Source organism: Phalaenopsis equestris, unplaced genomic scaffold, assembly GCF_001263595.1.
Source record: "Phalaenopsis equestris unplaced genomic scaffold, ASM126359v1 Scaffold000054, whole genome shotgun sequence".
Classification (NCBI taxonomy): domain Eukaryota; kingdom Viridiplantae; phylum Streptophyta; class Magnoliopsida; order Asparagales; family Orchidaceae; genus Phalaenopsis; species Phalaenopsis equestris.
The window spans coordinates 3457219-3471586 of NW_018164496.1; the positions used below are offsets into that span (position 1 = coordinate 3457219).

At 37.3% G+C, this 14368-nt stretch overlaps 1 protein-coding gene across 3 annotated transcripts in view; it reads right to left on the reverse strand.

The window, feature by feature from the left end:
• Positions 1–1506: 1506 nt before the first annotated feature.
• The window catches only part of LOC110019325 (serine/arginine-rich splicing factor RSZ21A-like), a 44218-nt gene continuing 31356 nt past the window's right edge, over positions 1507–14368 (reverse strand). The window contains exons 5-9 of one of the 3 annotated variants that reach the window (XM_020716949.1): positions 7868–7957; positions 7604–7687; positions 7333–7425; positions 7128–7218; positions 1507–1569 (exon numbers count right to left, since the gene is read on the reverse strand). In XM_020716949.1, coding sequence (XP_020572608.1) covers positions 7131–7218; positions 7333–7425; positions 7604–7687; positions 7868–7957 — 355 coding nt within the window. In that variant the 3' untranslated portion in view covers positions 1507–1569; positions 7128–7130. Of the gene's footprint in view, positions 1570–5786; positions 6162–7127; positions 7219–7332; positions 7426–7603; positions 7688–7867; positions 7958–14368 lie in introns of those variants that run through there. The other 2 variants (XM_020716948.1, XM_020716950.1) reach the window with 2 other exon arrangements.

Here is a 14368-nt window from a genome sequence, read left to right on the forward strand (position 1 = left end):
TACAATAATCTAAAGTTTGGCAGCAGGGCCTTTTGAATACCACAGTTATCATACTGCTGTGGAGAGTTTATATAATCAATTAGGAGACTTACATTTACATTATGTATTTCTTATGTATTTATACATGTAATAATTAAACTGTAATATTATTTATATACCATCCAGATAACTTAAATTAAATATAAATATCCTTGATATTAATTTTTATAAGTGAAATATATGTTGTAATGCATATATTTCAATTTAATTGAGACACTAAAGTTTTATATAAAATAAAAATTAAAATAGATCTATTAACATATACTTCAATCTAATATTATTATTTTAATTTTATTTGCGAAAAAAAAATTAATTTTAATTTTTTAAAATTTTTTAATATTTTATTTATCTTTTTACTTGCAGTCAAATATGCTTGATAAGTTATAACATCGTTGTTTTAAAAACACTTAAAATAACTTTTAAATATTTTGAATGCTTATAAAAATAAATTAAAAACATGTTTAATGTATTTTTACATGTTTTTATTTATTTTTTTTAAGCAAACCCTTAATAACTGAAGTTTCATATATACTGACCATCAGCCCCTTGTTAACTTTTCCATCTCACAGTGAATATTACGTCTGGTGAATCGAATGTGTGGAAGACAATGAGAATCGTATCACATTGTACAATCAACAGATATAATATTATCACCAAAGCATAACCCGCGGTCTCAATGCTACATGCGAACGCACCTCCTCCTAGACGTCGCTCACACGATTCCCAACAACCACAAACATGCACCCACCTGATCATTTCACATTGTGATTCGAATTTAACAAAAGAGGCTGGCATCATAGTGTATACGAGTAAATGCATGTTTAGTTCGACGAGCAAACAATTTACGAGCTTTAAAAGAGTAACTAATAGAGTATGCACAAAAAGGAGGGAGAAAAACAAAAAAAAGGAGTAAATGCTTGGCACATGAAAACTCACCTTTTTCTAAATGACTTTGGTTGCATCATATGGCATCTTCTAACATCTCCAAAATCCATACACAACTATCTTTTCCACTTTTAGGTGAGGTAGCCATCAGGGTGGAAAAGCAAAGACTTTATGAATCTTTAAACAAAATAACATAAAAAGGATAGAGATAAGATAAAATTTTGAGTAAAAGAATCTATGATCCATATGGTTAAAAGGAGAACATTATATCTATAAGCTTATGAATTCAAATCTCATATTTATAAAATTTACTATCCAGCATTAAAAATTAGAGATGAAACTACAAAGGATTGAGGATGAAGAATTGCATTTTCTAAAGTTTAAGAGATGCTTTTAAGGCCGACAGGCAGGCTGGAAAGCGGACTAAATTGGTTGAAAGTAAAGCTTATGACCGTTGTTCGATATTATCACCAAAGCATAACCCGCGGTCTCAATGCTATATGCGAACGCACCTCCTCCTAGACATCACTCACACTTGAAAGCATACTTTGGATATATTAAATCCACTTAATTTAAATTTATCAAACCCTCTGCGATGGAGATGAAGCACACAAGCAACGACCGAGTGAATTCTTTAAATCCGCCCTACAATCGGATTCAATAAACCAGATTTACGTCGTCAAAGAGATGAAAAGCGAGAAATAGATCAAATGTGAGAAATTTTGATTTAATTTTGATTTTGATAATATTTAACTGAATTTATTTTAAATTCATGCCAAATCCTGTTGAAAATGTGGTAGCAAATACTTTTGACAAGGAAAAGGACACAAAATTCAACTGAGTTTGGCAAAAATTCTCTGTCGCTACAGCTTCTATGTTTGAAATTCCTACGCCCAGCTTCCTAATTCCAACAAAGAACGAGGTAGTCTTCGCTGACCATTTTGTACGGCAAGCTATAGATTGTCTCCACCGACAGAATTGCACGCTCAATTCCTACCAACTTTTCTGACTAATACACACGTGTAGATGACTCAGAAAGAAGAGAATTAAATGCGACACTCCGGACCAGTAAAATCAACAAGGATTTGTCAGAGGACGATGTAATTTTATCTTTATGTACACTAACAATAATTTAATCTTCTATTATTATTATTATTTCTATTTACGTATAAATAAGATTATCATGTTAGAATCAATTTTATATAAGGGAATATTATTAAGTTGTCTTAAGGTTAGGATTTGAGAATGAATTCATAACTCTCGAATAATAAAACTTTGAAGAAATTGCTTAGCTCTCGAATTATAAGTGTTTATATTTATCTATTCTTTTTGTACTGCTTTAATTTGAGGTTGAAGAAAAACATGTTTGCCCTAATTTCTATGGAAAAATGTGTCAAATTTGATGTTGGATCGAGAACTGGAGTTTCCTGAGAGGAGCAATCGCAACAAGTGTCACAACATATGAAGCGCTCGATCTTTGGATGAAAAGAGCAGAATCACGACATGTCATACAACCACAAGTTAAGCTCGCAAGAAGGCAATGATGGGAATGTGTTCGGCACCTGTGAAGACAAGTGGGATTCATACCCCTCGGAAAGTGAATGTCGGGATTTAGGACATTGGGAGAGATCACCTGTGAATACTGGCGAGATTCTAGAAATCGATGGGATCAGTGTATCAAGGACAGGATCACCTGTCTTGAGTACAGTCACGATCAGAGCTTGCTGGGAAGGTGACAACATGATCATAATCCCGATTGGTGTTAGCTACATGTCACCTTCGTTATAGAACATTGCACATAATCACAATAAAAATAAATTTTAATATGAACGTCGTGTTTATTTTAGCCTTTCAATTTTAGAAGAGTCGACTTCAAAGCAAATCAACAATTTAATTGTCATCAAGGTGAGTGCTAATATTTTTTTGTTACAGTAATATTATACTTCCTCTTGATTAAATGCATTTACTATTATAGCACGCATATCTATGATTTATGGTTATATTAAATTTTATTCATATTATAAGAAAGACATGTGTGCCAGTTTTATTTATCTTATCTTGGATATTGAATCTTGTACAATAACATTGACTGATATCGAAATGAGAATGAAATACTCATTATTGGAAAGTGATATTTTTAATATTATGAGTATATGTGCACGTTTAGCCATGATGAAGTCACTGTTTTATGGTACTAACAGATAAACGCTTATATACATCTGCACTTAAATGAAAAAGAATAGTGATATTGAAGTACCGTAAGTGATACAATTGATTTATTAAAAAGTTTAACTGACATGTATTTTGCTTTCTTTTCTTTGTATTACTCTAAAAAAAATTACAATTAAAAATATGATAATATTAATGTCACCTAATTTGAATTTCTTGACAGCTGACACTGCCTCCAACATACAAAAAAGTTTATTACTTTAAGCAGATTGGAGGGATAAAGAAAGGAAAAACAAGTCTTCTTTGGGGGTTTGGTTATTACCTCAAATTCTCAGTTCATCAATCCTCTGAAGCATCAATAGTTCATTTAATTGGATCCCAACCTAAGCCCGTGGATCCCCATTTTAGTTCTTTCCATAACTTTCAATCATTTTTCAACTAATCTCACTTATTCTTAAATTGTAACCTACCATAAGCAACACCCAACCCCCATCACATCCACCACCCATCCTCAACACAACCACCACAAAATTAATGTGCATGAAAAATTTACCACTACATAACAAATGTGCAATCAATATATAACACCATAAAACTAATGTGCTTATAACCCCAGAGAGAGAGGGAATGAGATGGGGAGTGTTGCATGGGAATTACAAAAAATCGCATCCCATATTTTTCATTTGGGGCAAATACATACAGGTCACCCGAAACATTGTTATCTACAACTGAAGCATCCTATTTCATCCAATTTTCAAATTCTCATACTCAGCAAAACAAGCACAACCTATTCATGTGTTTCATAGCAATTGCCAAAAACTACATCCCATATTGAAATGTATTCCCGTAAATTTATCTATGTAATTTTTATTTACATAGGTGAGCAGCTAGAGAACAATGTTGTGTACAAATCTGTCACCATAGTTCATTTATTTTTCAAGCAGGGGACCCGAGAAAGCCACAAATTGCAAATCAGAGAAAACTATGAACCAAAGAACCATAGGAGAGCATAACAAAAAAATAAATTGCATACAAAAATCTCTAACCAACAAATTGCAAATTAGAGAGCCTAAAAATCGCATAAAACAAGTCAATCCATCGACAGTTACAATAGGTACTTACAAAGCACAATAACGAGGGATTGGAGGGAGGCGGAAGAGTAGTATGACAACGCCAAGAGAGACGGGCGAGGGGAGAGAAACATGTGAGAGAGAGAGATGGTCGAAAGAGACGGGCGAGAAGAGAAGAGAGAGATTGAGTTAGGGCAAACGAGATGCGAGAGAAGCGGTCGAGTGCAGCGATGTCAAAACAGATAATTGAAATGCGGGCCACGGGGCCCGCAGGGTTAAACTCATGGCCGCGTTTAAAAAAAAATACAGCTTATTACAACAATCCGCCTCAACACATTTTCCAAATGCTACGAGAGGCATTTTCAAAATGCACTGTACTTATTAAGCTGCCCCAAACAGGCCCTAAAGCTTTCTATATTACAAATCTAAGCCTAAAATATTATTAGATGTTTGCATTAATATCTGAAATAACTACAAGAGAAATCCCCCAAAGATTTTGTTTTAAATGGTGGGACAAACTTGTTGCCTTAATAGAAATTCTACCAATACAAATAAAATCAATTTACTCGAGTAAATTTAATCTTCCACCCATATTGCAAGCATCAGTCTAAAAAATCTCACTAAACTACGATCAAAATGTACTCAATTTACTTTTGAGTAAATTTAATCTTCCACCCATATTGCAAGCAACGGTCTAAAAAATCTCATTAAATTACAATCAAAATTCTACTTCTTCTGCGAAGCTCAAAGTCCATGAATTTAGTCATGAAATTTATTAACCATTTGAGATTTCCTAAATTGTAAATATGTGTTTAGAAACTTTTTCATTAAATGGTGGTCAGCAATCGAGATCATTGATAAATCTAAATACATCAAAAAAGCAATCCGTGCTAATAAAGCACTTAAAAACTCTAAAGGAGGAATTTTTACTTAAATCAATGCATATTTGTTTAAAGAGAATTCTCTCCAGAAAATTCACGATAAAATTAAGAGAAGAATCATACAAGCACATCAGAAGCAGCTTGAATAACTCTTTTTCAAAAATGATGACAAGGTGTCGAAATCAATTGAAAATGTTATACATTCTAGTGTATGGAATTTTATGTTATACATTCTAGTGTATGTGTTTCGATTAGTTCGATTTTCTTCTAATCAAATCAGATTTGGCTTCAAACCACAACCAATCCAGCATAGGATAATTGGATGAAGCAGCTAGAGCAGGTAGTTGATCAGGTCTAACCCTTATCCAACCGCATCAGCATAAAGAGGAAAAACAAACGAAACAAAAAGATTCAGCAGCAAATCAATCAGGCTCGGACACTCTAGCTTTAAGTTCATGTTCCTCCAAAAGATCATCTTATAGCTTGTATCTAAGCCGGCCAAGGTTGACAAAGAGGAATATATCAATCCTGAGTGCTTATCGCTACACTTTTTCAAACCTTATTTTGAAGAGCCAATTAAAAATTCAGTGTACCATCATCTTTCATAAGCCCATTTTCCTCAAACAGCTCCAGAACGCCAAATAAAAGAAAAAAAAACATTTCTATGACATCCATACACTTCTACATCACGCATGAATCGAAACTTTAATAAGCATCACATCTGTTTCAAGATCAGCAATTGTTAATCTAAAAAAAGGCTTTGTTTTCAGATCAGATTTCTTTGTTGCACTCAGAATAGTTTTAGCAATCTAAGCTCATAAGAACTCGCATCATACAAAAGAGTCCAAAAATGAGGTCTTAGAACATACCATTAGGGCCACAGGATTTGACTAAGTTGAACGAGTCTATGCATAGTTTCTGCCATATTTGTATTAGTAAGTCATGCCTTCATATAACATGAATCTCAACCTAAAGTAATCTTATACTTGCAGACAAACAATGGTACAGGCATTTATCCAGTTGTCCACTTGTTGCATGGAATATTAGCACCACCAAGCATCACTTTTCTTCTCATCTAAGTTCAGGCCGGATACTGAAGGCTTCTATCGCCATAATTCTGCAATAAAATTTCATACAAATCAAGGGTAGCCTGCTCTATTTAAAACATTTATATCAAATCCTAAATATTTAAACCTGGCCTTGAAAACTCTTTTAAGTCATTCCTTCCTATTGAGTGTTTCGAAACATCTAATCAAATTAGTTCTGGCCTCCTATTTTCCTGTTTATTTCATCTATATTGTTTAAATCACCCCCGCCCATCTTTACTGGTTCATATTTTCTCTATTTTGTGCAACTAAGACAACACATCAATTTACATACAAACATTATGTTCAATAAAAGAAAGACTACTCCAACACTCAAAAAATACAAACACTGCATGCTATTCTCTTTATCGCTTACATCTTGAAATTGTTATTTTCACGATGTTTAACTTGGTTTTTTTGTATTTTTTTTTTCTTTTTTTAGCTGATGGATTGGAATCATTTGAAACAAGAAGGTTTGCTTGTCAATTAATGAAATTTTCCTTATTAATCATCAGAGTGGCACTTCCTAATTTTAGCCATCAGATTTAATTTTCATATCCTATCAACACATAGTTCAACCAACTACTTTAACAAGTAGCTCATTCCTAGGGACCCTATGGAAAAGGTTAGCAAAACTCACAACACAGGCTCAGAATTCTATTATCTAATTACTCCAAACAAATTTTGTAAAGAACACTTGATATTGATCAAGCCACCAAAATAAAATTTTAAGAAAAATAGGTTGGCTTAATGGCAAGAAATTTTAAGATACCCTTTTAAACAGATTCCTATTAAATAGCTTTATTCATTAGATTATTAACGTTAATGCTCGTACATATCCAAGTGCATCGATATCTGGTGACACTGCTTTTCAATGAAATAATGAAAGTAGCACTTAAGTAAAGCTGCTGTTATAACAATCATGCGAGTAATTTCCTATTCAAAAAGCTACTAGAACAGATCTCATTCGGCGGTCTAAGAAGACAGTTAGAAAATACCAATTAGGCCGATGGTGAGGGGCTGTTGCCACAGATCATATGCTTCGACAATCCACTTAGGTCAGGTTCACTTATTGCGGGGCTGCATTTTCTTAACCGATATAGGCAGCATCATGAAATCGATCAAAATTAAGTTTCCAAGTAGAAGAAGAATGAGGTCAAGAGGTCAATCAATAATAAAGAGAAGGAAATCACGAGAACATACCCGTCGCTTTCAAAACCTTTCTGGACATTAGGAGACCTGCCACTGCCACTTTGGGGAGATGAGCTTTGCTCAAGTTCTTTTGATGAGTGGTACCTGCACGGTATTATAGACCTCAGAGATGACTTAGATTTATGGAGTTGGGAGGTCATTGTATGGGATGGCGTAAGCAAACAAAGAAGAGGTTTATGTAACTAAGTTTCACTGAACTTATCAAATTAAAAAACTAATTTATAACAGAAGGAAAAAAAAAGTGATTTTCTTCAGCACATGCCCATCTATTTGAACATCAATCAGATCATTTTGAGAGCTGCTGCCAATTTTTTGAGAACGGCCGTCTTCATTGACCGCGGCAGAACTGCAGATGTCCAAAATGAAACATAAATCAGACAATACATATGACAGTATCCTCAATAGCTCAAGCGAACTGAAAAACAAAATTTTAAAAGTCGAAACATAAACTAATGCATGAAATGTAAATAAAAAAAGAAAAAGTAGGCCAATTTTTAAATTAGCAAAGATGTTATCAATAATATACCAAGCTGATGGAGATCGATTCTGAATATTTTGTGGTGATCTGATGCATTCACTTTTTACTGGAAAACTGTCTTCATGATTTCTTGTGGTCCTGCAACCAGGAAACATCAATGAGACTGATTACTCTAATGCTATTACAAACACCAGAAATTTATAGGTGTGAACTCTGTAGAGCGAACAACCAATTATGAGTTTATATAGAGCTGTTTACAATCCCTTGATTAGTTGTCTCCACCAATACATATGGTCTTATCTGAACCTAATAATTTCACCAAAACACAGCATCTCTACATATCTAAAATCCAGTGCACTACACGGAGTGGAATTTACTCTGAAAAGAATGCAGGAACAAAATGCTGGCGCGATGGCAGTGGACTGTGCCCTTGCGGATTGTTTGGGTGGTGGCTCATGAAACAAGAAGAAATATGGAGTTGCTATTAACAGCAAGAAAGATGATGCAGTGGTTCACCGAAGCAAGGAAGGCTCCAAGAGGGAATGTAAAACTGTTCTTCTGGATTACATGGAGGTGGAAATGAATTCGGAACTTTCGGGATTCCTTTTAATGATGGAGGTGCTGATGATGGTTCGCTTCTACAATACGCCCGGTCACCTATCAAGAACCATGAAAGAGGCAAGGTCAAAGAAAATCCCATGAATGACCATCCGCATAGATCAACAATTCGGGTTTCAAATGCTGATAATGATCCAGGTGAAGAAGTTAATGCCAATGATAGGACATTAGCTGCGAAACCTTCAATGCCACACCTGATTTGGTGTGTGGGTCGGGTAATCAGATGGATGATTATGATTGTTCTGAAATGAGGGGTGAGGAGATGGCTCTGGACCATGACTTAAATGTTGTAGGTGTGTATGGTTTTAATTCGAATTCACCTAATCCTGCCAGTGATCAAAATTGTAAACCACAGGTTTGTGGTAGTGCCTCAAAAGACCCAACTCTCACAGCTCGGTTTCTTGGCTAACCTTCAAGCATCTCAAGGATCTAAGCAGATCAAGGATTCAATAAGAAATGGAGTGAACATTAGCTCAGATAGCACTACTCCGCTTCAAACGAAACAACAACAAACGTTTAACCAAACGTGGAAACCACCACTGGGTGTGGGCAATGCCAATATGGGCGGAACGAAGCCAAATCCATGGCATAAACCAACACATATCCAATCAAACTTCATTGAAGAAAGCGGCACCGTTAAACTAAATCATTAATGCATTAAACCGAACATAACCAAACTCGAGAAAGCTTTGGTGGGGAAGCTATTGGGGAGGCATATCCCATTTCTTGTGCTTCAAAATAAGTTGAAGCATAAATGGGCTCATTTTGGCTTATTTAAGATTGCCACTGTAAGCAATGATTGTTTTACTTGCATATTTGATTTGGCGGAATCCAGAAATGCAGTGCTTATAGGAGGACCGAGGTTCGTCGTTCGACAAATCATCAACCTTGATGTTTGGAGAAGTTTTTCTCTAGATTTGCTTGAAGGTTTCTCTGCACCTATTTGGATTACGATGCCGCAACCCCCCTCCTATATTGGGACAACACCAATCTCCATTGTATTGCTTCCACTGTGGGGCCCTCATTATGGCTCGATGCTCAAATACACTATTGGGGGAGGAATGCTTATGGCCGAGTGTGTGCCAGAGTGGACCTTTCTAAAAAGCTTAAAGCAGGTACTTGGGTGGAGGGTGCTAACGGGAACTTCTTCCCGAGATTTTGAGTATGAATGCATATGCCACCTGTGTTTCACTTGTTGGAGAATCTACCATAAGATGCACCAATGCAAAGAGAGTTCTACTTCTACTGCTCCTACGACTCAATATGTCCCCCTATGTAACTCACAATACACTATGCCAGATGGCAATTTACATCCCCCTTTGGTTAAACATGGGAACTCTTTAAATCAAGGAGATGGTCAGCACGTTGACAAGGTTGATCATCCCCACGACAAGATCGGGTTGTCCCTAGAGAGCAGGTTTCTAGCCGCATGCCATATAGGAACCACCAGAATATGAACAACATCATGCATGACATGAAAAAGGACAATCTGCCCTCTCATATTGGGACCACTAGAAGCAATAATCTAGAAGGAAGCACAACTGATTATCTGGAGTCGTGGATCCTTGTGACTAGAAGGAAAAATAAGCAGCTTTCAGGTAACACCAAAAAAAGCATAGAATAGTCAACAAAACAAGCCTTCGCAGAAGCTTACCACCGAGAATTCCAATAAAATGGATCAACATTCATCAGGTAACGTTTCTAATGTTTTATCATCAACCAACATACACAATAGTACCGCTGACTGATCCTCCCAATGCTCCCCCAAAGATGTCCTCTCTGGAAGTTGATCAATGTCCTCCTCCTACATCCCACGACTTCTCCATTGAAAAGTTGGGTGCAATGTTAAAGAGGGAGACCACAAAACTCCAGAAAAATAAGCATCGCAACAATTTGGAAAGGGTGTCCAAAGCACACTTTAACAAGGAACACCAACATTCGGGGCCGATGGAACACATTCCACGGAAGAGAAGAATCAATCCACCAAAAATTTCGATCGGCGGGGTCGCGTTCCCTTTGGTTGAATAATGTCTTTGATTCTTTTTTGGAATTGTTGGAGAGCTCGGAAAAAGGCAACGGGGCATTACTTAAAGCAGCTTATTAGCGAGCAAGACCTTCTCCTTGTGGCTCTTGTGGAGACTAGAGTGGAGCAGTTCAGTCGTAGGGAGATTGGCATCGTGACTGGTCAGAATTGGGACTTCATTGTCGAGCCATCGATCAAAAAATCTGGTGGCACTGCAGTCTTATGGCGGTTGGACTTAATTTCTTTTTGTACTATGTCATTGCATACTTAGGTTATCATTGGGCTGTGAATTTGCCGAATAACACCACTTGGAGAATTGGCACTTTATATGCCACTAAGGACTGCTTAGTCCATCATGCTGATTGGGAATGCATTCTTGAGCACAATGAGCTTGATATACCTCTCTTGATAGGTGGAGATTTTAATTGTATCGTTTCCTAAAATGGTAAAAAGGGCAGCAAGGCTTTTTAGCTAGGCGTTGGGGTCCAAGAGATTATGAATTCTATGAGGGATTCGAACTTGCGTGATTTGGGTTTCAGTGGCCCGAGATAGAGCGAGTTGTATTTGGGTTGGGCACGACAGAATTTTGGCAAACTCTGCAGCTTTCCAACTTATTCCCACCGCTATGACGCAACTTCTTCATGTGGCTTCTGACCATTGTCCCATCACTATGAGTATTGCTCCTCTTTTCCATTAGGCTAGGCTTCTCAGATTTGAAGATATGTACCTTCTTACCACATGGCTTGGCATATTGTCTGTCGTGCATGGGGCAACGAAACTTGGGTTTGGGAGCTGATATACTTCAAAGAAAATGCAATTGTAATCTTAGGGCCCTTTTTTTCTAGAGCAAACACAAAATGAAGGAGCTCGGGAATCTCAAAGCTTCTCTCGAAATGGAGATTATGGAACTCCAATTGGAGGAATGTTCACCCAAAGGTTTATCCAAGGAACTGGAAGGAAGTCTCAAAGCTAAATGCCATTAGCTTAATGTGACACTTGCATTTATTTCTTCTTGGTGGAGGAAAAAGACCAAATTTAGAGGGCTGCAATATGGAGATGCTAACTCCAACTTCTTCCACAAGGTGGCTTCGATAAGGTATAAATATAACTGAATTAATCTTATTAAACTTTCTGCTGGCAGCTTGACCAAAGACTGGGAGAAAATTCAAGCAGCTTTCATGGACTTTTTCACCACCAAGTGGACATGGTTCCCAAATTAGTACAGAGAAATGACCTGATTTAGCCGGATCGAGCAACAATTTTTCCAATTTCAGTAATCAATTGGTCACGGAGGTGTCGGATTCAAAGATTTGGCAAGCTATTACGCAAATGACTCCTAACAAAGCACCCAGGTTTGATGGCATCGCCCCTTCTTTCTACAAGAAGTTTTGGGGGATTATTTCCATAGAGGTTATGCAAGTTGTTCATGACTTCGTCTCCACCAGCCACATGCCCTATCAATGGAAACATTCCCTCATTCTGCTTATTCCCAAATTTGAGAATGCTAATATTCCGAAGCTTTTTCATTCTATTAGTTTGTGCCAAACTATTTATAAAGTGGTTGCCAAGATTTTGGTCAATCGTCCCAAGGGTGCGCTCCCGCTTATTATTTCTCCAAAACAAGGTGCCTTTGTTCTGAATCATTCCATTTCGGATCATCATCTTCTGTCTCAAGAGATGCTTAACAAGCTCAAACATTCCACTGCTAAGTCGGGTCTTATGACTATCAAGATTGATAAGGAACAGAAGTATGATAAATGAGCTTACAAATGCTCGAGGAGGTGTTTTTTAGATAGGGCTGCCCGGAGATCTTTGTTAAATGGGTGCTAAGCTGTGTTGAGCATCCTTGGTTTACAATTTTGATTAATGGCCAACAGTCCCCACATATCATGGCCAGTTGTGGGTCTGCAATCACCTTATCATTTTATTATTTGCTCTAAAGTGCTCTCCCTTGCTTTGGCTCAACGAGCATACCATGTTGAAGTGACGCTAGCCAACAACTCCACCCGTATCTCACATTTGCTTTACACATGATATTATTCTCTTTTCAGTGGTATCTACAAGAGTTGCTAAACTCTTTTCCAATATTCTTATTGATTATTGTGATTGAACAGGACAAAGGATTAATAGCATGAAGTCTGCTATTCTCTTTAGCAGAGCTACTATTCCTTAGAAAAGGCAAAAGATTACTAAAATTGTCAGTTTTAAGAGGGTCGAGGAGCTGGAATATCTCTGTGTTCGAATGGCTTTGCATCAACTTCACAAGGACTTTGACAAATTCTTGCATAAAGCTAATTCCAAACTCAATGCTTGGGGAACAAAACACCTCTCTCTGGCGAGTCGGGCAGCCCTTATAAATTTCTCTTTGCTTCCTTTGGAAATGTATATAATTTTACACACAATGGTTCCCGTAAGTGTGCTGCAGGAGTTCCAATGTAACTGCAAAAAATTTCTTTGGAAAAGCTTTGCACTTTGTTGCTTGGGAGAAGTTGGGCCAACAGACGCGGCATAGAGGGTTGGGTTTTCATGCCACCGAGAGATAGAAAGGGCCTTTAAGTGACAGAATTGCTTGGCATTTTTTGAAAGATCAGGATTCTCTTCTACACAAATGCCTTCGGTGCAAGTATGACAGAAATATTTGGCAAACAAAACCGAACTACTTCCTGTGCTTGGAAGGTGATATGCGAGGGGGCTACTTCTCTTAAAACCATTACCAAAAATTAAAGATGGGAAGAATATCAATGTTCTTAATGATACTTGGATCTATGATAAACCCTTGCCATATGGCCTTCTTTTCTTAAAGCTAATATTCTAAAAAACCTTCAGCTCGCAGCTTTAACTGCCAATGGCCATCGGAAGCAGGATTTTGTTAAAGACTGTTTTGGCGAGGAAATGGCAGTACGCACACTGCAAGTTCCAATCTTTAGGAAGCTTCAGGAAGACAGCTTAGAGCTGATTTCGGAACATTCCTTGAAGACCATCGCTGCACTAGCTTATGAGTCAGTTTTGAGGCTAGCAGTGAGGATTTCAACTGGCTCAAGAGTCTTCGGTTACACCCAAAGGGAAGAATGTTTTGGTCGTGAATGGCTCATAATGCGATTGCGACAAATACGTGGCTTATGAAGCGTGGACTTGCGGAGTCAGCACTCTGCCCCTGGGGCTGCCATGAGCATGAAAATAGATCCCATATTGTTTCCGATTGTCCGCTGCTCAGTTCGATGATACAGATCCTTTTGGGGATTCTCTTTACCGCATTATGCTAGCATAACAAATGCTCTCCATGGGCTTTCTCAGGTTCGCAACACAGATATCCCCCTTGCTCGGTTGTTTTGTTATGCTGTCCATCATTGTTGAAGAAAACAAGCTACATTCACAGTGCTTTTCTAGATAGGTGGAGATACTTGCAGTACATTTGTTTCATCAAAGCCATTATTATGAAAGGCCTATTGCAAGTTTAGGATATAGAATAGGCAAATGGAGGGACCAAAGCCAGCCAAATGCTCATAAAAGGTAATCTAATACAGGCCAAGTTGCCTATGCATTTCAGTGTTATTTGATGGGGAGGGAAATTCTGTTCGATTCTTATCAAAGCATCTCATGGTCCTTTGAAATAAATTATTTGATGTGAACACAGTAGAATTAACGAAATTGATTCCAATTAACCAATTATTGCTCTGCATGATATCATCCCTGATTGTTTTAAGCAGCTCAGGTTCGGGCCTGCTTTCACAGAATGCCTTTCTACCAAACCTACCCAAAACAATAGCGGAAGTGCTCAAAGAGTAGGAACGAAAGTCAGCATGTAACCAACTGCATAATGACCACAAAAACAGGTTCAAGCGGACTGTATGGGTTGTTTGGCCTCTCATGCAGCACTTGCAAAAATGAATTTAAAGGTGTTTTAAGAA